General features: G+C 67.8%; 1 protein-coding gene and 1 long non-coding RNA gene across 2 annotated transcripts; one reads left to right on the forward strand and one right to left on the reverse strand.

The window, feature by feature from the left end:
- The first annotated feature begins 7530 nt into the window (after nt 1–7530).
- CLIC1 (chloride intracellular channel 1) lies at nt 7531–17695 on the forward strand. Its single transcript, XM_075918317.1, has 6 exons — nt 7531–7797; nt 13384–13493; nt 14599–14724; nt 15059–15165; nt 15920–16101; nt 17385–17695. The coding sequence occupies exons 1-6, from the start codon at nt 7759–7761 to the stop codon at nt 17544–17546; spliced, it is 726 nt and encodes a 241-aa protein (XP_075774432.1). The 5' UTR covers nt 7531–7758; the 3' UTR covers nt 17547–17695.
- Nucleotides 17696–17986: 291 nt separating this feature from the next.
- LOC142825968 (uncharacterized) lies at nt 17987–19499 on the reverse strand. The gene is made up of 3 exons (XR_012900260.1): nt 19343–19499; nt 18806–18928; nt 17987–18543 (listed from the first exon to the last, which is right to left on the reverse strand). It is a non-coding gene; the product is annotated as an uncharacterized LOC142825968 (long non-coding RNA).
- Nucleotides 19500–21424: the final 1925 nt, after the last annotated feature.

Genomic DNA, 21424 nt, shown 5'->3' on the forward strand with positions numbered 1-21424 from the left:
ATCCCAGGCGCCCTGGCTCCCGTCTCTAACCACTAGCCCCCGCTCCCCTCCCGAGATCCCAGGCGCCCTGGCTCCCGTCTCTAACCACTAGCCCCCGCTCCCCTCCCGAGATCCCAGGCGCCCTGGCTCCCGTCTCTAACCACTAGCCCCCGCTCCCCTCCCGAGATCCCAGGCGCCCTGGCTCCCGTCTCTAACCACTAGCCCCGCTCCCCTCCCGAGATCCCAGGCGCCCTGGCTCCCGTCTCTAACCACTAGCCCCCGCTCCCCTCCCGAGATCCCAGGCGCCCTGGCTCCCGTCTCTAACCACTAGCCCCCGCTCCCTCCCGAGATCCCAGGCGCCCTGGCTCCCGTCTCTAACCACTAGCCCCCGCTCCCCTCCCGAGATCCCAGGCGCCCTGGCTCCCGTCTCTAACCACTAGCCCCCGCTCCCCTCCCGAGATCCCAGGCGCCCTGGCTCCCGTCTCTAACCACTAGCCCCCGCTCCCCTCCCGGAGCCGGGGAGCGACCCCAGGCGTCCGAGCCCCACTCCCCGCACTCACGTGTGGGGCCCGCGCCAGCCGCCTCCTGCGCCGAGCTGTGTCCGGTCTCAGCCGGCGCCGCCCCGGGCCCCTCGGCCGCCTCGTCCCGGAGCAGCGCCATCCGCAGCCCGGCCACCAGGCGGGGGAAGCTGAGGTACCCGCCGCTGGGCCCCGCCACTTGCTGCAGGGCGGGCAGCACCCCCGGGGGCAGGCGGGACGGCTCCCCCGGGGGGCCCAGGCCTGGGCCCCCCCGGCCCCAGCGGCTGGCGATCTCCGAGAGGTGCACGGCCCCGCGCTGCTGCTCATCCAGGATGTCGAAGAGGGTCCGGAGGCTGTGGAGGAAAAACCGGGGCAGCCGTGGGGCCAGGGCGGGGTCTTCGGGGGGCAAGGGAGGAGGGGAGGCCACCAGGGCGCTCATGGGTCGGAGCGGGGGTGGGTCTGGGGGCCCAGGCTCTCTGGGAGGGAAGTGGGGTCTAGGGGTTAGAGCAGGGAGGGGGGTGCTGGGGGGCAGGGCCGCTGGGTTCTCTGGGAGGGGAGTGGGGTGGAGTGGTTAGAGCGGGGAGGGGGTGCTGGGGGGCAGGGCCCCTGGGTTCTCTGGGAGGGGAGTGGGGTCTAGGGGTCAGAGCAGGGAGGGGGTGCTGGGGGGCAGGGCCGCTGGGTTCTCTGGGAGGGGAGTGGGGTGGAGTGGTTAGAGCGGGGAGGGGGTGCTGGGGGTAGGGCCCCTGGGTTCTCTGGGAGGGGAGTGGGGTGGAGTGGTTAGAGCAGGGAGGGGGTGCTGGGGGGCAGGGCCCCTGGGTTCTCTGGGAGGGGGAGTGGGGTGGAGTGGTTAGAGCAGGGAGGGGGTGCTGGGGGTAGGGCCCCTGGGTTCTCTGGGAGGGGAGTGGGCTCTAGGGGTCAGAGCAGGGAGGGGGGTGCAGGGTGGCCGGCAGGGGAGCGGGGAGCAGTGGTTAGAGCCGGGAGGTGCTGGCGGCTGGGTTCCCTCGCCGGCGGTGGCTGGGTCTGTCCCTCGCCAGCCCATCTCTGAGCTGGAGCGGGGGGGGCGGGGGGGGGGGGGATCCCAGCTGGGCACCGGTCACGTGACCCACCCGCCTGTCCCACTTAATCCTCCAGGCCGGATGATTAGCGGCTCCGGCTAATGAACCTCCCCGAATCGGGGTGAGGGGGTCAAGGAAATCAGCCCCCCCCTTTCCTCCTCGCCGGCCCTGGCCTGGGACCTGGGTCGGGGGGGTCTCCTGTGTGCAGCGGGGCGGCCGGGTTTGTTATGGTAGGGTCTCCTGGAAGGGCCGAGCGGTGTTACCGTAGGGTCCTGAAAGTGCTGGGAGGGGGCTGCCTGGTGGAGGGAGGCCTGGCCCGGGCTCTGTTTATTGTAGGGCCTATTGCAAGCACCGGCTCGGCCCAAGCCAGGGAACGGGGGCTTAGCCCCCGCATGGCGAGAGAGGCACCCCACCCCTGCCCTGTTCCCTGCCCCCTTCACGCCCTCCCTCGGCCCCTGTGCCCCCCAGCTCTGCCCCCCAGCCCTGCCGGTGCCCCACACTCCTACCCCACAGCCCCTGCCCCCCACAGCCCTGCTGGTGCCCCTCCCTGTCACCCCCAGGCCCTGTCCCCACCCCCAGCCCTGCCGGTGCCCCACACTCCTACCCCCACAGCCCCTGCCCCCCACAGCCCTGCTGGTGCCCCTCACTGTCACCCCCAGGCCCTGTCTCCCCCCAGCCTGCCGGTGCCCCCCCAGCCCCTGTCCCCACCCCCAGCCCTGCCGGTGCCCCACACTCCTACCCCACAGCCCCTGCTCCCCACAGCCCTGCTGGTGCCACTCACTGTCACCCCCAGGCCCTGCCCCTACAGCCCTGCTGGTGCCCCTCACTGTCACCCCCAGGCCCTGTCCCCACCCCCAGCCCTGCCGGTGCCCCACACTCCTACCCCACAGCCCCTGTCCCCCACAGCCCTGCTGGTGCCCCTCCCTGTCACCCCCCAGGCCCTGTCCTCACCCCCAGCCCTGCCGGTGCCCCTCACTCCTACCCCACAGCCCCTGCCCCCCACAGCCCTGCTGGTGCCCTCACTCCTACCCCACAGCCCCTGCCCCCCACAGCCCTGCTGGTGCCCCTCACTCCTACCCACAGCCCCTGCCCCCCACAGCCCTGCTGGTGCCCCTCACTCCTACCCCACAGCCCCTGCCCCCCACAGCCCTGCTGGTGCCCCTCACTCCTACCCCACAGCCCCTGCCCCCCACAGCCCTGCTGTGCCCCTCACTCCTACCCCCCAGCCCCTGTCCCCCACAGCCCTGCTGGTGCCCCTCCCTGTCATCCCCAGCCCCTGTCCCCACCCCCAGCCCCTCATTCCCACCCCCCCAGCCCATCACTGATTTTCCTCAGTCGCTGTCCCCCGTGGTCCCTAGGTCCGGACAAGGCCCCTGCGGCGCCGAGTCCCAGATGCTGCGAGTGGCAGCTGCCGTCTTGGCTGGGCCACCGTGCCCCCCTCTCCAGGCCTGGGGGGATGAACAGACGGTCCCCGGGCCGGGCCGACAGCTGCTCCCTGCCACCCAGCCAGAGCCGGGAACCTGAGCGGGAGATGCCTGCCCTGGGGACCGGAGAGAGAGAGAGAGAGACAGCCAGAAATCGACCCGCGACCCATTCCCACTGGGGCTGGGGGCGGGAGTGAGGGGCACTGGCAGGGCTGGGGGGGGCAGAGGCTGTGGGGGGGGGTGAGGGGCACTGGCAGGGCTGGGGGGGCAGAGGCTGTGTGATGGGGGTGAGGGGGGCTGGGGGGCAGGGGATGCGGGATGGGAGTAAGGCGCAGGGACAGGGGCGCAGGAGTGAGGAGCACCAGCAGGGGGAAGATAGAGGCTGTGGGTGGGGGTGAGGGGCACCAACAGGGCTGGGGGGCAGGGGCCATGGGGGGGGGAGTGAGGGGCAGCGTCAGTGCTGGGGAACTGGGGCTGTGAGGTGGGAGTGAGGGGCATGGGCAGGGCTGGGGGGCAGGGACTGTGGGGGGAGAGTGAGGGGCACCGGCAGGGCTGGGGGGCAGGGGTGTAGGGGGGAGAGTGAGGGGCACGGGCAGGGCTGGGGGGCAGGGGCTGTGGGGGGGGGTGAGGGGCACCGGCAGGGCTGGGGGACAGGGGCTGTGGGGGGGGGGTGAGGGGCACTGGTAGGGCTGGGGGGCAGGGTCTGTGGGGGGGGGAGTGAGGGGCACCGGCAGGGCTGGGGGGCAGGGGCTGTGGGGGGGGGTGAGGGGCACCGGCAGGGCTGGGGGGCAGGGGCTGTGGGGGGGAGTGAGGGGCACCGGCAGGGCTGGGGGGCAGGGGCTGTGGGGGGGAGTGAGGGGCACCGCCAGGGCTGGGGGGCAGGGGCTGTGGGGGGGAGTGAGGGGCAGGGCTGGGGGGCAGAGTCTGTGGGGGGAGTGAGGGGCAGGGCTGGGGGGCAGAGTCTGTGGGGGGAGTGAGGGGCAGGGCTGGGGGGCAGGGGCTGTGGGGGGGAGTGAGGGGCAGGGCTGGGGGAGGGCTGGGGGGCAGGGTCTGTGGGGGGGGAGTGAGGGGCACTGGCAGAGCTGGGGGGCAGGGGCTGTGGGGGGGAGTGAGGGGCAGGGCTGGGGGGCAGGGGCTGTGGGGGGGGAGTGAGGGGCACCGCCAGGGCTGGGGGGCAGGGTCTGTGGGGGGGAGTGAGGGGCAGGGCTGGGGGGCAGGGGCTGTGGGGGGGAGTGAGGGGCAGGGCTGGGGGGCAGGGGCCGTGGGGGGGAGTGAGGGGCAGGGCTGGGGGAGGGCGGTGCCATGCGGCTGGCTCTGGGGCGTGGCGGCTGGTGCCAGGGGGCTGCCGGGAGCGGGGGCCGAGCACCCAGGGCCGGGCCGTGGCGCCCGCATGTGGGTCAGCGGCGGGGCAGGGCGCGGCGGCTGGTTAATGGGTAACCGGTGGGGGCGGCGCTGTGGGGGAGGGGTGGGGTCGAACTCGCCGTGGGGGCAGCGCAGGGCCCTGTCCCTGCCCCCCCCCGGCCTCCCGCAGGGCCACAGGCCGGCTGGGCCGCTGCCCAGGGTCCTATTGACAGAGCAGGCAGCTGGCAAGGCCCAGGGGGCGGGATGGGCAGGGCAGTTCGGGGCGGCAGCGGGGTGGGGGGGCAGGGAGGAATGGGGGAAGTGGGGCAGCCCCTGCCCCGCCGGTGCCCCTCACTTCTGACCCACATCTCCTGCCCCCCAGCCCTACCGCTGCCCCCCACTCCAACCCCCCAGTCCCTGCCCCCCCAGCTTTGCCAGTGCCCCCACTCCTGACCCACACTCCTGCCCCCCCAGCTTTGCCAGTGCCCCCACTCCTGACCCACATCTCCTGCCCCCCCAGCTTTGCCAGTGCCCCCCACTCCTGACCCACATCTGCTGCTCTCCCAACCCTGCCAGTGCCCCCCACTCCCACCCCACAGTCCTGCCCCCCCAGCCCTGCCAGTGCCCCCCACTCCCACCCCACAGTCCCTGCCCCCCCACTGGAGTGTATCCGTGTGTATTGGGGGGTGATGTTTCCTCCCCGCCCGCCCCCTCCCGGTTCCCCCCGGCGCTGTCTGTGCGCCGTTGAAATGTCTGAGGCCGGATTTCCGCGGCCTCTCGCAGGAGGCTCCCCATTCATGCCTGAGGACAGAGGTTTATTGTGTTGCTTCACGTCCCCGCCCTTCTGGCCCGCCATGGCCGCATGGGCCTGGCCGCCCTGGACTCAGCACCACGGGGAAATGGCTGCACCCCGGCTCTAACCACTAGGCCCCGCTGCCCTCCCAGAGCCGGGAGAGAACCCAGATAGCCTGGCGCTCCCCCGCTGTAACCACTAGGCACCGCTGCCCTCCCAGAGCCAGGAGAGAACCCAGATAGCCTGATGCTCCCCGCTCTAACCACTAGGCCCCGCTGCCCTCCCAGAGCCGGGAGAGAACCCAGATAGCCTGATGCTCCCCGCTCTAACCACTAGGCCCCACTGCCCTCCCAGAGCAGGGAGAGAACCCAGATAGCCTGGCGCTCCCCCGCTGTAACCACTAGGCACCGCTGCCCTCCCAGAGCCAGGAGAGAACCCAGATAGCCTGGCGCTCCCCGCTCTAACCACTAGGCACCGCTGCCCTCCCAGAGCCAGGAGAGAACCCAGATAGCCTGATGCTCCCCGCTCTAACCACTAGGCCCCCCACTGCCCTCCTAGAGCAGGAGGAGAGACCCCAGGTGCCCTGAGTCATGGATGCCCTGGAAGGAAGCAGGGTCTTTTACTGGCACCAGCTCTTTGGCCCCGGGATGAAAACGTTCAGGCAGCAGGGGAAAGGGGGAGGAGAAGGCTGGAAGGAGGGAAAGAGGAACAGAAGAAGTGGATGAAGGGGGGGGAGGAAAAGTGGAGCGGGGCACACGCAGTGGAGAGACGGGGGCCTGAGATTAGGGCAGAGTAAAGGGTAAGTAAGTCTGGAGCTGAGGGCAGAGTCAAGGGGAAGGAGGGAGGGAGGCCGGAGCTGAGGGCAGAGTCAAGGGGAAGGAGGGAGGGAGGGAGGCCGGTGCTGAGGGCAGAGTCAAGGGAAGGAGGGAGGGAGGCCGGCGCTTAGGGCAGAGTCAAGGGGAAGGAGGCCGGAGCTGAGGGCAGAGTCAAGGGGAAGGAGGGAGGGAGGCCGGAGCTGAGGGCAGAGTCAAGGGGAAGGAGGGAGGGAGGCCGGTGCTGAGGGCAGAGTCAAGGGGAAGGAGGGAGGGAGGCCGGAGCTGAGGGCAGAGTCAAGGGGAAGGAGGGAGGGAGGCCGGCGCTGAGGGCGGAGTCAAGGGGAAGGAGGGAGGGAGGCCGGAGCTGAGGGCAGAGTCAAGGGGAAGGAGGGAGGGAGGCCGGAGCTGAGGGCAGAGTCAAGGGGAAGGAGGGAGGGAGGCCGGAGCTGAGGGCAGAGTCAAGGGGAAGGAGGGAGGGAGGCCGGAGCTGAGGGCAGAGTCAAGGGGAAGGAGGGAGGGAGGCCGGAGCTGAGGGCAGAGTCAAGGGGAAGGAGGGAGGGAGGCCGGAGCTGAGGGCAGAGTCAAGGGGAAGGAGGGAGGGAGGCCGGTGCTGAGGGCAGAGTCAAGGGGAAGGAGGGAGGGAGGCCGGAGCTGAGGGCGGAGTGAAGGGGAAGGAGGGAGGGAGGCCGGAGCTGAGGGCAGAGTCAAGGGGAAGGAGGGAGGAGGCCGGTGCTGAGGGCAGAGTCAAGGGAAGGAGGGAGGGAGGCCGGAGCTGAGGGCAGAGTCAAGGGGAAGGAGGGAGGGAGGCCGGAGCTGAGGGCAGAGTCAAGGGGAAGGAGGGAGGGAGGCCGGAGCTGAGGGCAGAGTCAAGGGGAAGGAGGGAGGGAGGGAGGCCGGAGCTGAGGGCAGAGTCAAGGGGAAGGAGGGAGGGAGGGAGGCCGGAGCTGAGGGCAGAGTCAAGGGGAAGGAGGGAGGGAGGCCGGAGCTGAGGGCCAGAGTCAAGGGGAAGGAGGGAGGGAGGGAGGCTGGTGCTGAGGGCAGAGTCAAGTGGAAGGAGGGAGGGAGGCCGGAGCTGAGGGCGGAGTGAAGGGGAAGGAGGAGGGAGGCCGGTGCTGAGGGCGGAGTCAAGGGAAGGAGGGAGGGAGGCCGGAACTGAGGGCAGAGTCAAGGGGAAGGAGGGAGGGAGGCCGGAGCTGAGGGCAGAGTCAAGGGGAAGGAGGGAGGGAGGCCGGAGCTGAGGGCAGAGTCAAGGGGAAGCGGGGATGCGGGGTGGGGGGGGGAGGGAGGAGGGAAGGCGAAGGGGAATGGGGCAGGGCGGGGGGAGCGAGGGAAGGAGACAGGCGGAAGGAAGGGGGCTGGGGTGGGGGCGGGCCGAGAAGGGAAGGGGCAAGGGAGAAACAAGGGAAGTCTGGGGGGCAGGAGAGCGGGGGGGGGGGGGGGGAAAGGAACAAGGGAAATGGGGGGTTGGAGGGAGGGGTCAATGGGGCAGGGAAAGGGGGCGGGGGCAGTGGAGGGGGAGGGGGCAGGGCCGGCAGGAGGGATTCCCGCCCCCCCCGGCCCACCCCGCCCCTCGCTCTGCCCCCTCCCGGTGACTCACCCTCCCTCCCCCTCTTCCTGGGTGGGGCCGCGGGCAGGAGCCGACGCTCCGAATCGGCTCCGCGAGGGAAGGCGAGTTGCCCGCAGACTCCGAAGCGAAGTGGGGGCGAGTCGCGCCCCCCCCCCCCGTTGCCCGCCCCGTGGGGGAGCCTTGAAACGCACCCGCGCCGCGGAGCGGGGGGATTTGTCCGTTTCTAGCCCCCCCCGCGGGTCCCCGGCCCCCGCCTGTCCCGGGCCATGGCGGAGGAACAGCCGCAGGTGGAGCTATTCGTCAAGGTAAGGGGGGGGCGACTCCGGAGTCACTCCGCATTGGGTCCCGGCGCACCCGCCGCGGGAGGCCGGGGGGGGGGGGAGTAGAGTGAAAGTCCGGAAAAGAAGAGGGGAGGGGAGCCCCCACCGCTCCCAGCCCCCGTGGATCGCTCCTCCGGGGTGGGGGGCAGGGCTGGGGAGAGGGGGAGCAGGGAAGGGGACAGAGTTATTGTCTGGGGAGGGGGTCAATGCCCCTCCTCGCCCCCCTCTTCCCTGCCCCTCTGTGCACCCCTCCTTTCTCCCCCCTCCCCCACGCTTTTCACACTCCAGTGCCCCCGCTTTTCACACCCTCCGCTGCTGCCTTTCACACCCCTCTTTCCTCCCGGTCACACCCCCCCTCTGCTCCTGCCTCTTTCACTCCTTTCCCACCCTCCATCTCACCCCCCTCCCCGGCTTTCTCTCTTTTCACACCCCACTCTCCTCCTTCCTTTCACCCCCTTTCTCGCCCCTTTCTCCGCCCCTCCCGGCTTTTTCCCCATCTCTTCCTTGCCCCCTTTTTTCTCTGCCGCCCTGTGTGGGCCCCGCCTTTCCATCCCCCTCCCCCCTTCCCGGTGGAGCCGCTGCATCTTTGGGGCTGGGTCCTCCACCGTGACCCTTTCAGGGAGCAACTTTATTGGGGGGGGTGGGGGGTAGAAAACGGCACTGGGGTTGCCCCCGCCGGGCCCACGCGTTCGCGGCCCTTCCGCCGCCCGCTGGGGCCGACGCGTTCAAAAGTCTGCACCCGACTTCTCTCTTTTTCGGGCCCGCTTCCTCCCCCTCCGGCGCGGCTCGAAAACGAAACCTGGCCCCCCACCGGGCCTTCAAACCCCGTCTGGCTTTCGGGGGCCTGCCCGCCCCCTGGATTCCTGCCTGCCGTCCCCATCTGGGGGGAGCGCCCTGCCATCCCTTTTCAAAGCCTCGTTCGCCGTCAGATGTTCCGCCGGCCTAGGCGGGAAAGTCAGGGCCCGCAAAGCTAAATTTAGCATCGGATGCAAAGTCGGCCCGTCTCCTGTGCTGGGGACTTTGCATTCCCTCCCTGGGTGTGTTTTGTTTGCCTCTGGCCGGAGCCACACACAACCGCCCTTAGATCTAATGCCTCGCCCTTCACTTTCTCCATCCACTGAGCCTGGTTTTTCCATTCCCGGCCGCGAGCGGGAAAAGAATGCTGGGAAATTCCGAAATTTCAGGATCCTTGTGACCAGCTAGCATCCCTTTGACACGGGCCTAGCTCTGCCCTGCATGGCTTCCTCCCCAAACCTGGTCAGGTCTTTGAAATAACTCCCCCATCACGAGTTAAAAACTCACCTTCCTCCCCATGCCCTTTAGCCAGGGTTAATTCCTCTCCCAGTTGAAAGTTACGCCGAATTTCCTATCCGGCTTCATCTAGTTTCGACTTCCAGTCCTTTCTAGGCCTTAATTCTTGGTCGGTTTCATTCTAGTCTGCTACAAACGTCTTTGAGAGGCTTCTAACCTGATTTGAAATTTCCACCTGTCCAGCCAGAGGAGGTTGCATCAACCTGGTTTCCCTGGGCTGCCAAACTTTTGAAAAAGTTTTAGGGCTCAAAAGCGGCAAATTCCACTCCCCAGGACTTGACAAAAAAACCAACGTTTTTGGTCGATTTAGGTCAATTTAAATGTCTTCCTCTTTCCCCCCTTTTTTGAAAAAGTCCTTCAGCTCCAGCCAAAGGCCGGTTTGAATGGGGAAAGTGGAATTTGCGTGCGTCTGTGTTTTATTTTGAAAACGTAGCAACAGAACTTTGGCAAACCCAGCGATCTTTGGCCAACAGCGATGCTTTTTTTGACACACATAAGTTTGTAGAAAAATTTCAACTCGCTGTGGGGCTAATGAGAGTTCTGGATGAACCTTCCCTCGAATGTGGAGTTATTCCTTACTCCCATAAGGACAGAGGATGCCGGAGAACAGGCCGGGAATTCTCTTCCTCAAATATTTTTTCGTCGAGGGGGAGAAAACAGCTAGTTTCTCAGCCCCAAAAATTCCGTTGAGGAAGTGTCGATATCAGCAATGGTTTGGCTCCGGAGTGTAAAAATTAACGGGGAAAAAGTTTTGAAAAAGTTATGCACCATCCCATTTTTGGGCCATTCTGGGACTAAAACCTTTTCGGGTGTTGCCTGGGAACGCACAATGAAACACACGGAAACGAACCCGATGTTTTGATCCACATCACATTTTGTGTGTTGGTCGGATTTCCGGGTGGCAAACCAATTTTTACTCCCCCCCCCCCCCCCATTCGGGCCAGAAACGTGCCAGTTCTCAGGGATGTGAAAGGCATTTCGGGTCTAGTTGAAGGTTTTCAGTTCAAATCTCACAGCAGCTATTAGCTGGTTTTTTTTCTTCCACTATTTGATCTGAGGAAGTGGGTCTGGCCCACGAAAGCTCATCACCTAATAAACCATCTTGTTCATCTTTAAAGTGCTGCATAGTCCTGGCTTTTGTTTCAGCAGCTATAGACATGCTCTTCCAAGTGTAGCAACAGAGACGCTCTTTCAAGTGTAGGCAAGCCGAGTGAACAAAAAAAACCCTAAACTCTCGTGTAACTCTACCATGATTAGGGCTTCAAAAGCATCCAGACGGCCCCAGAACACCTAAATCGGTTCAGAAATTGCGCCGAATTGGTCTTGAAACACGTCATATTGGGGACATGGTTAATTCTTCTCTTTCTTTCTTTCTTTCTTTCTTTCTTTCTTTCTTTCTTTCTTTCTTTCTTTCTTTCTTTCTTTCTTTCTTTCTTTCTTTCTTCTTTCTTTCTTTCTTTCTCCTCGCTCTCTGCCCCACCCTCCCACTCTGGCTCTATCTCTGAATAGCAAGAGGGGGATTTCTGGGCCCTGTGTTTTCCCCAGCGGGTGCCCTCCCTCGGGGGTGCGTGTGGGCGTGGCCGGGTGTGTGGGAGGCTGCTGTGGTTGGCTTGTCGGGTTACAGTGCTGTGTTGCCGGCAGTTTGCTGCTGGAGATGCGCTGGCTTAAGGCGGGGCTGGGACAGGAACCCGCTCTGGGAGGGGAGTGAGGCCTAGTGGGTAGAGCCGGGGAGCCAGGACTTTGGGGTTCCCTCTGTGGCTCTTGGAGGGGGCCCCAGGTCTCCTGGGTTCTCTCCTTGGCTCTGGGAAGGAAGTGGGGGGTAGTGGTTAGAGTGGGGGGGCTGGGAGCCCGGGCCCTGTGCACAGGTATACCCCATCCCCCCGGCCTTGCGGCCTGTACTTTTCCCCTGGGGGAGGCACCAGATCTGCTTTGTTGAAAACCCAAACAGGGTTTCTGTGGGCCGGGCTCACCCCTCCCTGGGGCGCGGCACCGGGACCTGGAACGTGAGTTCAGCTTTGGCAGAACAGGATTCGGCTGGGGGAGGGGAGCGAGGTTGGGCCAGGTCAGCTCCGGGGGAGGGGCTGGGAGCCAGGACTCCTGGGTCTCCCTGGCTCTGGAAGAGGAGTGGGGACTAGTGGTTAGAGCAGGGGGGAGGCAGTTGGGACTCTGTGGGTTTCTCCCCCCATCTTTGGAGGGGGGCACCCTGGGCAAGTCACTTCATCGTGCTGTGCCTCAGTTTCCCCATGGGCAGGTGGGGGATCCCAGCTCAATAGTTTATCTAAAGTCAGAGGCGGGGGGTAGGGGTGGGGGTGGGGGGGCTGACGTGAGCAGAAGGAACCATTTGACCCATGGCGGGGGAGGCGGGGGGGTGGGCCGCTGGAAGAAGCTATTAGACCCCAAGGCAACATCCCCCTGGAGAAGGGGGGTAAACGGGCCCCCACCACACAGCAGTAAAGAGCTGCCCTGGGGTGGGTTGACTCAGTGTTTCCCCGGCACTGCTGGGCCCGAAATGTTTCTGGGAAGGGCGAGTCTCCCTATAAACCGTCTTGAGTCACCAGGGTTGGAATTTCTCCCGGGGGGGGGGGGGTAGGAGGCCCGAGGGCAGGTGCTATGGGGTGAGGCCCCCGATTTTTGGCTTTGGACAGTGTCAGGCAGGGTAGGGATCAGGGTGTCGGCCCAGGAGGGGTTAGGACAAATGGGGGGGGGCAGGCATTCTCAAGGGTGAATAGAGGGGCCTTGGACCCATGGGGGGGAGAAGCGAGGGGGTAGTTAACGAGGAATCGCGGCAGCTCATTGCAGTAGAGGGCATAGGAAACACAGCTGGTGCCCCTCCCGACCCGCAGCCCCTGCCAGCCCCTAGAGGCCTGTGGTCGGAGATAGGTGGTCACCCCAAAAATAGAACCTTGGTGCCCAGCCCCCCCCCCCCCGCTCTAACCACTAGGCCCCACTACCCTCCCAGAGCCGGGGAGAACCCAGGGGGTCCAGATTCCCGGGGTCTGCCTGCGGGTGTCCCTCCCTGCCAGCGCTGGGCGGGGTGTTGTTTGCCCGTCAGCCCTTGGCACCTGTCACCTGGGCATGGGTGTGAGCTGCTACCAGAGCTGTGGGGCGGGGGCGGGGAGAAGTTGTGTCACTGCAGCCACCTGTTGCAGGGGCGTGGCCCTGGAAACAGCTGCCAGGAGGTGTGTCGTCTCCACGGCAACGGGAGGTGTCCGGTTCCTTGGGGGTGGAGAGAGCAAGGGCGGGTGTGAAGCTGTTGCCTAGCAACCGGTGCTGGCTGGGGGAGGGGGCTGGTGGCCGGGTGTCTCTCCAGCTGTAGGGCTGGTGGGTGTTGGCAACAGGCGGCAGAGGCTGGCTGGGGAGCTGGGGGACCTGGGACCCCCGGCGTTGGGGGGAGCATTAACCCTTGTGTGGGCCCCCCAACAGCCAGAGATCTGCCCCCCTTCTGGCCTGAACCTCACACTGCTACCGGCCCCCAAACCTCCCAGTCCCCCCACCCCGTGGCAGACACCCCCTCCTCTGCTGCCCCCCAGACACCTGTCCTCTCCTGCCCCCCACAGACACCCCCTCCTCTGCTGCCCCCCAGACACCTGTCCTCTGCTGCCCCCCACAGACACCCCTCTTCCCCGTCCCCATTCCCTGGTCCCCCCCCCAGCCACCCCCTCCTCTGCTGCCCTAGACACCTGTCCTCCCCTGACCCCCCACAGACAACCCCTTCCCCCCACCACCACCCTGCCCCCTCACCTCACCCCACAGGCCCCTCCCCTTTCCTTCCCCCCCATTCCCCACCTGGGCAGCTCACCCCCACAAACCCTCCAAAGCATTGGCTGTCAGTCGGGGGGGGGAGCGATGTGGGGGGCAGGGGCACGGCCCCAGGGTGAGGGTGGGGGGCGGAGAGGGGTTGTACAATGGGAGTCCTCCACCGCGCCCTCTGGTGGGCAGGCCTGGTATGGCCCCCACACCCCATAGGGCAGAGCCTAGCGGCGGGCGGGCAGGCCTGGTACTGCCCCCCCCACCCCATTGCAGGCGCAGCAGGGCGGGCGCCTCCTGGTGGCAGCAGCTGGGACTGCAGCCCAGATGATCTGGGAGAGGGGCGCTCGCCCGCCCCGTGGGGGGAGGCAGCGTCGGGGCTGGACAGGGGGGGCGGGTGGGCGCTCTGGGGACTGGCCTGCGCGGGATGCTCCTGTTCCCCCCCCCCCCCCGGCCTAGGGGGGGCGGGGTAAGGGGGGCGGCGGCTGAGTCCCCCTCTGCTCTGTGCCCCAGGCTGGCAGCGACGGGGCCAAGATCGGGAACTGCCCCTTCTCCCAGCGGCTCTTCATGGTGCTCTGGCTCAAAGGGGTCACCTTCAACGTCACCACGGTGGACACCAAACGGTGGGTGAGACGCGGCCCGGGCCCCTCGGCCCCCCCGGCCCCCCCCCCACCCTGCCGGTGCCCCCCCCTCGGCCCCCTGGGCCCCCCCGCCCTGCCGGTGCCCCCCCCTCGGCCCCCTGGGCCCCCCCGCCCTGCCGGTGCCCCCCCCCGACCCGCTGCCCCCCCCCGCCCTGCCGGTGCCCCCCCCTCTGACCCGCTGCCCCCCCCCGCCCTGCCGGTGCCCCCCCCCCGACCCGCTGCCCCCCCCGCCCTGCCGGTGCCCCCCCCTCTGACCTGCTGCCCCCCCGCCCTGCCAGTGCCCCCCCTTCTGACCCGCTGCCCCCCCCCCCGCCCTGCCAGTGCCCCCCCCTTCTGACCCGCTGCCCCCCCCGCCCTGCCGGTGCCCCCCCCTCTGACCCGCTGCCCCCCCCGCCCTGCCGGTGCCCCTCCCGACCCCGCTGCCCCCCCCCGCCCTGCCGGTGCCCCCCCCTTCTGACCCGCTGCCCCCCCCGCCCTGCCGGTGCCCCCCCCGACCTGCTGCCCCCCCCGCCCTGCCGGTGCCCCCCCTCTGACCCGCTGCCCCCCCGCCCTGCTGGTGCCCCCCCCCGACCCGCTGCCCCCCCCCGCCCTGCCGGTGCCCCCTCCCTCTGACCCGCCTGCCCCCCCCGCCCTGCCGGTGCCCCCCCTCTGACCCGCTGCCCCCCCTGCCCTGCCGGTGCCCCCCCCCGACCCGCTGCCCCCCTGCCCTGCTCGTGCCCCCCCTCTGACCCGCTGCCCCCCCCGCCCTGCCGGTGTCCCTCCCTCTGACCCGCTGCCCCCCCTGCCCTGCCGGTGCCCCTCCCTCTGACCTGCTGCCCCCCCCGCCCTGCCGGTGCCCCCCCCTCTGACCCGCTGCCCCCCCGCCCTGCCGGTGCCCCCCCCTCTGACCCGCTGCCCCCCCCCGCCCTGCCGGTGCCCCTCCCTCTGCCCCCCAGCCACGCGCCCCAGTCCTGACCCCCCAGCCCTACTGGTTCCCCTCACTCCTGCCCCTCAGCCCCTGCCTCTCCCCCAGCCCTGCCAGTGCCTCTCACTCCCACCCCACAGCTCCTGCCCCACCAGTGCCTCTCACCCCCCCCTTTCCTTGCAGGAGGACTGAGACGGTTCAGAAGCTGTGCCCAGGCGGGCAGCTCCCGTTCCTGATGTACGGGAACGAGGTTCGTACCGACACCAACAAGATCGAGGAGTTCCTGGAGGAGGTGCTGTGCCCGCCCAAGTACGTGCCACGTGGGGGGGCTGGGGGGGGTGTGTGGGGAGAGGGAGGCTACGGGTGCTGCATGGGCCCGCTGTCATGTGGCGGGGAGTTCCCCTGGTCGCAGGGGAAGCACTAAGTCCATGCCTAGCCGGTAGCTCCGCCCACCCCTTCCCTGGCCTGGGTCTGGTCACTCCAGGGAGGGGCTCTCAGGGGGGTGTTTATGTTTTGGGGGGCGCGGAAGGTAGCTACACTGAGCAGGTGGGGGAGGCTGGAGGGGAGGCCCGGGGGGGGACAGGGGCAGCCTGGGGGTGGATAATAAGGGAAGCCCCCTACATGTGTGTCTCTGCCCCCCCAGGTACCCCAGGTTGGCCGCCCGCAACCCCGAGTCCAACACGGCCGGGCTGGACGTTTTCGCCAAGTTCTCCGCCTACATCAAGAACTCGAACCCGGCCCAGGACCCCGGTGAGGGGGGGAATCCCTGGGGGTGGGGAATCCCAGGGGGTGGGGGATGGGTGAAGGGAATCCCGGGGGGGGGGGATCCCTCTGATCTCATTGGCTGCCACAGCTGGCTCTACTTTGTTGCCATTGGCCACCGCTCAGTCCCCGCCCCCTCATTCCCATTGACTCATTCTCTTGGCCGGGCCCTTGCCATCAGCCGGGTTAACTCCCCATTTCTCATTGGCTCCCTCCCTTGGCGGTCTCTGTCTCCTCTTGGCTCTGATTGGTTGGGCCTCTGCTCCCCTTGGTTCTAGCTCTGTCCACTCATTGGCTGCCCATTGTGTTCCACCCTCCGTCTCATTGGCTCCTTCCCTTGGTAGCCGCAATCCCTGTCTCTTCCTCATTGGTCGCTCCTATCTCCCCTTGGTTCTCATTGGCTGGCCCTTGGATCCCTCTGATCTTGCCTTGAATTTCATTGGCTGTCTCCAGGCTCCTCTATTCCGATTGGTTCCTCCCACCCTGCACTAGATTCTCATTGGCTGTGACTCTGCCTATCGCTGGCTGTTTCCACTCTTGTCTTGATGCTCCTTGATGCGCCCTCTTGTGATTGGCTGGCTGCCACGCCCTGGCTTCCCATTGGCTGCCCCATTCCGACGAGCCTTCCTTCCCATTGGCCGCCTCCCTCTCTCCTCATTGGCCACCTCTCCCTCTCTCCCCACCCCCCCTCGTCGGATTGGCCGTCCCCCGTCGGCGGGCGACTGTGATTGGCCCCCCGCAGCGCTGGAGAAGGGGCTGCTGAAGGCGCTGAAGGTGCTGGACAATTACCTGATGGCGCCGCTGCCGGAGGAGGTGGACGAGACGAGCGCCGAGGACGAGAGCCGCTCCCAGCGCAAGTTCCTGGACGGGGACGAGCTGACGCTGGCCGACTGCAACCTGCTGCCCAAGCTGCACATCGTGCAGGTAGCCGGGGGCGGGGCCGGGCCGCAGGGGGCGGGGCCAGCCACCAGGGGGCGCCACTCACAGCCCCTCCCATGGCCCCAGGGCTGGGCTGCAGAGGGTGGGGCCAGGCTGCTGTGGGTGGGGCTGGGCTGCAGGGGGCGGGGCCAGCCACTAGGGGACACCACTCACAACCTCTCCCTTGGCCCCAGGGCCAGCCACCAGGGGGCGCCACTCACAGCCGCTCCCTTGGCCCCAGGGCCAGCCACCAGGGGGCGCCACTCTCATGGCCCGGGGGCTGGGTTGCAGGGGGTGGGGCCAGGCTGCTGCAGGTGGGGCTGGGCTGCAGGGGGCGGGGCCAGCCACCAGGGGGCACCGCTCACTGCTACTCCCACAGCTTCAGGGCCTGGCTGTAGGGGGCGGGGCTAGCAGGGGGCTGGCCCAATGAGGCGCTAGGGGGCTGCACCGTGGGGCGGGGCTCGGCCTTGGCCCCCCCCTCCTCCCCCCGGGTCCGTCCTTCTTCCGGCCCCTCTTGGGCTTCGCTCCCCCGTCCCTCGCGCTCTGCCCTCGTCTCCGCCTGGGGTTGCTTTTGTGTTTTCATCTCTCCGGGGTCCAGCTGCTGGCTCCGAACCAGCGGGCGAGAGCGCGAGGGGCAGGGCTGGCAAATGGCGCCGGGGAGGGGGGGGTCTCGCTATAGGGGGGTGGCTCAGTACAGAGATTTAGCTGTGTGGCTGTGGGTTTGGTTCCAGGGTCGTGGTTGAGCCGTGGGTCGGGCCAAAAGGCAGGCCATGGGTCAGGTTGTGGGTTTGCTATAGGGCCTCAGGTGGGGCCATAGGTCAGGCTGTGGGTTTCAATAGGGCTGTGGGTCAGGCTGTGGGTTTGCTACAGGGCCATGGGTGGGGCCGTGGGTCAGGCTGTGAGTTTGCTATAGGGCCATGGGTCGGGTTGCGGGTTTGCTATAGGGCGGTGGGTTGGGTTGCGGGTTTGCTATAGGGCCATGGGTCAGGCTGTGGGTCCATGGGTCAGGCTGTGAGTTTGCTATAGGGCCGTGGGGCTGTGGGTTTGCTATAGGGCGGTGGGTCGGGTTGCGGGTTTGCTATAGGGCCATGGGTCAGGCTGTGGGTTTGCTATAGGGCGGTGGGTCGGGTTGCGGGTTTGCTATAGGGCCATGGGTCAGGCTGTGGGTCAGGCTGTGTGTTTGCTACAGGGCCGTGGGTGGTGCCGTGGGTGGGACCGTGGGTCTGGCCGTGGGTTGGGCTGGGGCCACGGCGGTTGATCCCAGCGCCCCGCCCCCGTGTGCCCCCCAGGTGGTGTGTAAGAAGTACCGGGGCTTCACGATCCCGGCGGAGCTGCAGGGGGTGCAGCGGTACCTGCGAAACGCCTACGACCGCGAGGAGTTCGCCAGCACCTGCCCCGACGCCGAGGAGATCGAGCTGGCCTACGAGCAGGTGGCCAAAGCCCTGAAATAGCCCTGGGGGGCCAGCGGGGCCCCCCCGAGCATGGGGGCTGTGCGCCCGGAGGAAGGGGGGGCTGATTCTGGGGGGGCTGTATGTGGTTTGGGGGGGGGGGATTGTCGCGGAGATATGTAACCTAGTAAATAAACCTTTCAAACTCCCTTTGGCGAAGTCCTGAGCCGGGAGCGTGTCCTCGGGTGGCTGAAGGAGGCGGAGCCCTCGGCCGGCTCTGGTCACATGACTAGTGCTAGGGGGCGGGCAGGCCCTGGCTGGGATCCCTGCGTCACTGGTTTCTACCCACCAGGGGGAGCCTTGAAACTGTCACACACTTGGATCCCACCGCACCCACCAATTCCGATACTCTGTAACCCCCTCCCTAGTTTCCCTAGTTTCTGTCCCCCCTTAACTCCAATCAGTCACCCCCCTGGGGCAGCTTTTAACTCTTTATTTCCAGGGGCAGAACAGATCTCGGGGGGCGGCAGGGGGGTCAGGGTCCTGGTGGGGAACAATTGAGGGTTTTCAAGGGCGAAGCGGGGGGGGGGGGGGAAGCAAACTGGGAGGAGTTTTCCAGTTGAACCAGGTGATGGGGGGAGGGAGGCTCCCAACGGATTCCAGGGGGGCAGAGCCCCAGGCAGTGGGGGGAGGGGCATGTCTCTCTCAGCTGGACAATGGGGGACGGTCCTGGGGGAACAGGTGGGAAGCTACGGGGAAGTTTCAGAGGGGGAGAAGGTCGCAGGTCCGGAGCGCCTGAGGTGGGAGGTCTCTGAGCTGCGTCAGGGACTGGGGCCCCAGGCAGATGTGGGGTGGGGCTCGGGGGCTCAGAGCAGCAGGGCGAGGGGCAGAGTGACCCCCAGCACTCCCCAGGTCAGCCTACCGCCCCGGTTACACAGGTCACTGGAGCAGCAGGTGGTGGAGTAGGTGAAATTGGCCCCCAGCAGCCAGCGGGTCCCCCGGGCCCCACACAGCGCGGCCTCCCCACAGCTCTTCTCATGGACCACCAGCTCCAGCGCACCTGGGGGGGGAGGGAGGGAGGGAGGGGGATGAGACGGAAAATGAGAGCAGCTCCCTCCCCTCCCGTCCCAGCCCAGCCCCCACCTCACCGGGGATCCCCAACCTCGCCCCATAACCCCAGCTTGGCTGCCTGAGCCCAGCGGCCCCAGTCACCGGCTCCGGGCTGTGTGGATAAATCCAGTGGCAGGGAGTTCCACCGGTGCAGGAGTCCACACCTCAGAGTGCAGCCACCCTGGGCCCAGGCAGGGGCGGGGCAGACTCACCTCTGCGTCCCATGGCGACGGAGGAGAGGCAGCGCTGGGCCGGGGCGCAGGGGGTGACGAATTTCAGGCAGTCCAGGGGCGCGAGGGTGGGGAAGAGGCAGGTGTAACAGCGCAAGGGCTCCCCTGGTGGGCGGGAGAGGGTGTGAACCCGGGCGGCCGGGTGTGGGGGCTGCTCATGGGGAGAGGGGCCACCGGGGGGCAGCCCCCCCCAAGGAAAGGGAGCGGCCCTGGGGGCACTTGGCCAAAGAAACCGTGAATGGGACTTGGAGATGCCCCTCACTCCCGCCCCCCCAGCCCTACGGGTGCCCCCCAGCCCCTGCCCCCCAGCCCTGCCAGGGCCCCTCACTCCAGCCCCTGCCCCTGAGCCCTGCCAGGGCCCCTCACTCCTGCCCCCCAGCCCTGCCGGGGCCCCTCACTCCTGCCCCCCATCCCTCCTGGTGCTCATCCCTCCTGCCTACAGCCCCTGCCCCCCCAGCCCTGCCGGTGGCCCCCCCCATAGCCCCTGAGGCGCCCGGAGCTGAGACCTGACCCACTCACCGGCCGGCAGAGCCAGCAGGGCGCCCAGCAGGGCCCAGCCCAGAGCCGCCTTCATGGCTCCGTCCGTCCGTCCGTCCGGCTGGCGTCTCCCTCCCAGACCTCTGGGGCTGAGTGCGGGGGGAGCGGGTCCCACCCTGCCCCGCTGCTAATGCAAGACGAGCGCCTGCCAATTAGCGCTGGGGATGGATGACCAGCCCTGGGGGCAGGGCGCTGGGGGGGGGGGGGAAGGGCCCCTGAATCTCACATCCGGCTATTCCCCCTCCCCCCATCTCCCTGGAGCGGCCCCCAGGGATTGGGTGATGGCGGCTCCCCCCGGACCCTGGCGCGTTCCCGGCAGTTCCCCCCCGTGAAAGACGCCTCCTGCCCCGTCCCGCTTGGTGCCCCGGCCCTGCCCGCGTGGGGCAGCCTCATCATCCCCCGGCTTCCTCTGGGACCTTCGGGGGCTCCCTCCAGAGCCCCCCTGCTGTTGTGCTCCCCCCCCCCCGCTTTGCCACCCTGCTCCGTGACCAGAGCGCAGTACGGGGGCCATGACACACGCGCGTCAACGGGGCTGGGAGAGGGGCCACGTGCGGTTCGTAAAAACGAATCGGGACTGTGGCAGAGCTGGGAGGGCAGGTCTGAGCTGGGGGTGCGGGTGAGGGGCACCGGTAGAGCGGGGGGGGGGGGGCTGGGCTGTGTTTATTTTTTCCATTTCCCTGTCACTAGTCACGCGGGCGTCACGCGCTGGAGGGAAATGGGCGGAGGGAGGTCGGAGCCGTTTCCCCTGGGGGGGGAGGTTTGGGACTGGGGGGGGCATGATGGAAGGAAGCAGAAAGCGGGGGAGGGGCCATGTGTCCATTCAAGCCCCTAGAGGAAGTGGGGGTCCCTCGGGGATTTCCTGCCAGGGGACCCCAGGCCCCCAATTAGACCAAAGCTCCTCTACTCCAGCTGGTGCGATGACCCCCCCATGTCCTCCAGGGGCGGAGGATTAAAGCTGCCCCCCCCACTGAACCATGGGGCTGAGCTGGTTGCATAGGAACTTGGGGGGATGTGTCTGGTGCTGGGGGGGGCTATTGGACTGTCCCGGCCTCACACCCGCATCCTGCCCCCCCCCCAGTGCCGTGAATCGTACCCTGCCCCCCCAGCCTTGCCCCCCTGGCTCCCACGGGCCCGGCCGGCCGCAATCCCACTGACCCACACCGACAGGCCCGGCTCTAGGCCCCAGCCCCCCCCTCCCCCGGTCCCGCCTGGAGGAGAAGGAACACCCCCCAGCCCTGAGAACCAGGTGCTGCCCCCCCCCGAGGCGAAGGGGGGGACGTGGCAGACACGGCGGCTGGGAGCAGCCGCGGCGGGGGCCCGCCGCAGATGGCGCGTGCGAGGAGCAGACAACACAAGCCGCCGGCAGATGGAGGGACGCCCAGTCCCGGCAGCAGGGACACACAAACACACACGCACACGCTCACAGATGGCACCGCAGCCAACACACAAGTCTGGCCCGGAGGCAAAGGCGCTCGCAGACGGACAGACAGACACGCACAGCCAGCGGGAGCAAGGATGTGGGGACACACGCACCCCCCCACCACCAGAGAGCGGCAGAGACACTGGCCCTGCATGCTCATTCTCACCGCCACCGAGTGCGGTTGTCAGTAGGCTCCAGAGTTAACGCCCCTGGACTGGGAGGGTCCAGCAGGAGGGACTTGGGGCTATTTGTGCAGGAACTGTCGGTTCTTCGCAGGCTGTACGGAGGCACCGGGGACTGGAAATCATGGGCCCAGAATGGCTAGCGTGGGGCAGGGGCTGTGGGGCGGAAGTGTGGGGCACTGGCAGGGTTGGGGGGCAGAGGCTGTGGGGTGGGAGTGAGGAGCACTGGCAGGGCTGGTGGGCAGGGGCTGAGGGGTCGGGAGTGAGGGGCACCAGTAGGGCTGGGGGGCAGGGGCTGAGGGGTCGGGAGTGAGGGGCACCAGTAGGGCTGGGGGGCAGGGGCTGTGGGGCAGGAGTGAGGGGCACTGGCAGGGCTGGGGGAGCTCAGGTCTTGTCCAGCTGGTGCCCCTCACTCCCGACCCACAGCCCCCCCCCAGCGCCGGGGCAGGTAGAGCAGGGCCA

This window comes from Pelodiscus sinensis, unplaced genomic scaffold, assembly GCF_049634645.1.
Source record: "Pelodiscus sinensis isolate JC-2024 unplaced genomic scaffold, ASM4963464v1 ctg87, whole genome shotgun sequence".
Taxonomy (NCBI): Eukaryota; Metazoa; Chordata; order Testudines; family Trionychidae; genus Pelodiscus; species Pelodiscus sinensis.